This window comes from Sinocyclocheilus anshuiensis, unplaced genomic scaffold, assembly GCF_001515605.1.
Source record: "Sinocyclocheilus anshuiensis isolate Anshui unplaced genomic scaffold, SAMN03320099.WGS_v1.1 scaffold403, whole genome shotgun sequence".
Taxonomy (NCBI): domain Eukaryota; kingdom Metazoa; phylum Chordata; class Actinopteri; order Cypriniformes; family Cyprinidae; genus Sinocyclocheilus; species Sinocyclocheilus anshuiensis.
This window is the reverse complement of record NW_015552553.1, coordinates 2,440-4,426: the sequence shown is the minus strand read 5'-3', so window position 1 is coordinate 4,426 and position 1,987 is coordinate 2,440. Positions and strand designations below refer to the sequence as shown.

General features: G+C 33.8%; 1 protein-coding gene across 1 annotated transcript in view; it reads right to left on the bottom strand.

Annotated features, from left to right (window-relative positions):
• Positions 1-787: 787 nt before the first annotated feature.
• LOC107664508 (Na(+)/H(+) exchange regulatory cofactor NHE-RF4-like) overlaps positions 788-1,987 on the bottom strand; it is a gene marked incomplete at its 5' end in the record, with an annotated part of 3,632 nt that continues 2,432 nt past the window's right edge. Inside the window, one exon of the mRNA XM_016455094.1 lies at positions 788-862. Within this exon, the coding sequence (XP_016310580.1) occupies positions 788-862 (75 nt within the window). The remainder of the gene's footprint in view (positions 863-1,987) is intronic.

Here is a 1,987-nt window from a genome sequence, read left to right as displayed (position 1 = left end):
ATCACAATATTCACAATATGGTAAGGGGCGTAACATTTCCGTCACACGCTTGAGGTATTCGGCCAATCACGATAGCTGGCAGACCGATGAGCTTTGTAAAAATCGACGCGTTTCAGAAAGGCGGGGCATAGAGGAGAAACAATAATGTACAGTATGTGGAAACACATGTGTTTTTTTAACCTTAAACCGCATAAACACATTTCATTACACCAAATACACAAAATAATGTTCTTTTTAGCAGCATCATATGACCCCTTTAATGCCAAACGACTGTATAAAGGGCTATACAAGTTTAGTGTATAGTGTAAATAGTGTAATTATTTATTTATTATTAAATAATGACAACAATAGCACACAAATCCTGAAATATGGGGATATTTGACCCCATTTAAATTATGCATTTAGGATCAAAATGCCACAATGCTGAAATGGTATTTATAGGTCAAAACACATGGTGAACACATCTTAAAATACATAAAAATATTTCTCAGATAGACAGAAATGAACATTGTTAATGCCATCCTGCTATGCATATTGTATTTTGACATCCAGTAACATATCTTAAACATTTACTGTATTCACAGCACTCTGAATGATTATGAATATGTGCAAAGGATGGTGCCCAGGGTTTAGGCAATTTCATACAGAAAAACTGCAAAGTGCAAAATGTATAGGTCAGAGAAATTAGCTACCCATTGAAACTCTGTTTAAACATCATTCTCCAAGCACTGATCTCATTGACACGATCAGAAATGTTTAATGGCCATCCACACTATAACTAGGTGGACTAAGTGCTGTCATCAGACAAGTCAACAGTCTTCAGTGCTGGTGGTTCAGCAGCACTTGAAACATTTTCCTCCACCTGTAACAAATACATGAACTTATATAAATAAAGTGCATGTGATGAATAATGTTTTTGCTTATGAGTTGTGAAAACATTTGTGTGTGTGGTTTAATCGCACTTAATGCAATTAATCAGTACAATGTACAGTATGTGGAAACACATGTGTTTTTTTAACCTTAAACCGCATAAACACATTTCATTACACCAAATACACAAAATAATGTTCTTTTTAGCAGCATCATATGACCCCTTTAATGCCAAACGACTGTATAAAGGGCTATACAATTTTCATGTTTAGTGTAAATAGTGTAATTATTTATTTATTATTAAATAATGACAACAATAGCACACAAATATATTTTCCTGAAATATCATTCATGATGAATCAGAGACATTTATTTACCACACATTGTTTTTCATTTATTTTATTTATTTATTTTTATTTGGGAGGGGGATATTTGACCCCATTTAAATGATGCATTTAGGATCAAAATGCCACAATGCTGAAATGGTATTTATAGGTCAAAACACATGGTGAACACATCTTAAAATACATAAAAATATTTCTCAGATACACAGAAATGAACATTGTTAATGCCATCCTGCTATGCATATTGTATTTTGACATCCAGTAACATATCTTAAACATTTACTGTATTCACAGCACTCTGAATGATTATGAATATGTGCAAAGGATGGTGCCCAAGGTTTAGGCAATTTCATACAGAAAAAATGCAAAGTGCAAAATGTATAGGTCAGAGAAATTAGCTACCCATTGAAACTCTGTTTAAACGTCATTCTCCAAGCACTGATCTCATTGACACGATCAGAAATGTTTAATGGCCATCCACACTATAACTAGGTGGACTAAGTGCTGTCATCAGACAAGTCAACAGTCAGCAGCACTTGAAACATTTTCCTCCACCTGTAACAAATACATGAACTTATATAAATAAAGTGCATGTGATGAATAATGTTTTTGCTTATGAGTTGTGAAAACATTTGTGTGTGTGGTTTAATCGCACTTAATGCAATTAATCAGTACTAGGAAAAATATATGTTATTGCATACCTCAGAGATGGGTGCTAGTTTGTTCACAGCGATTGGCATCCCATTTTTCTTCAGCCAGTCATAACCTTTTTG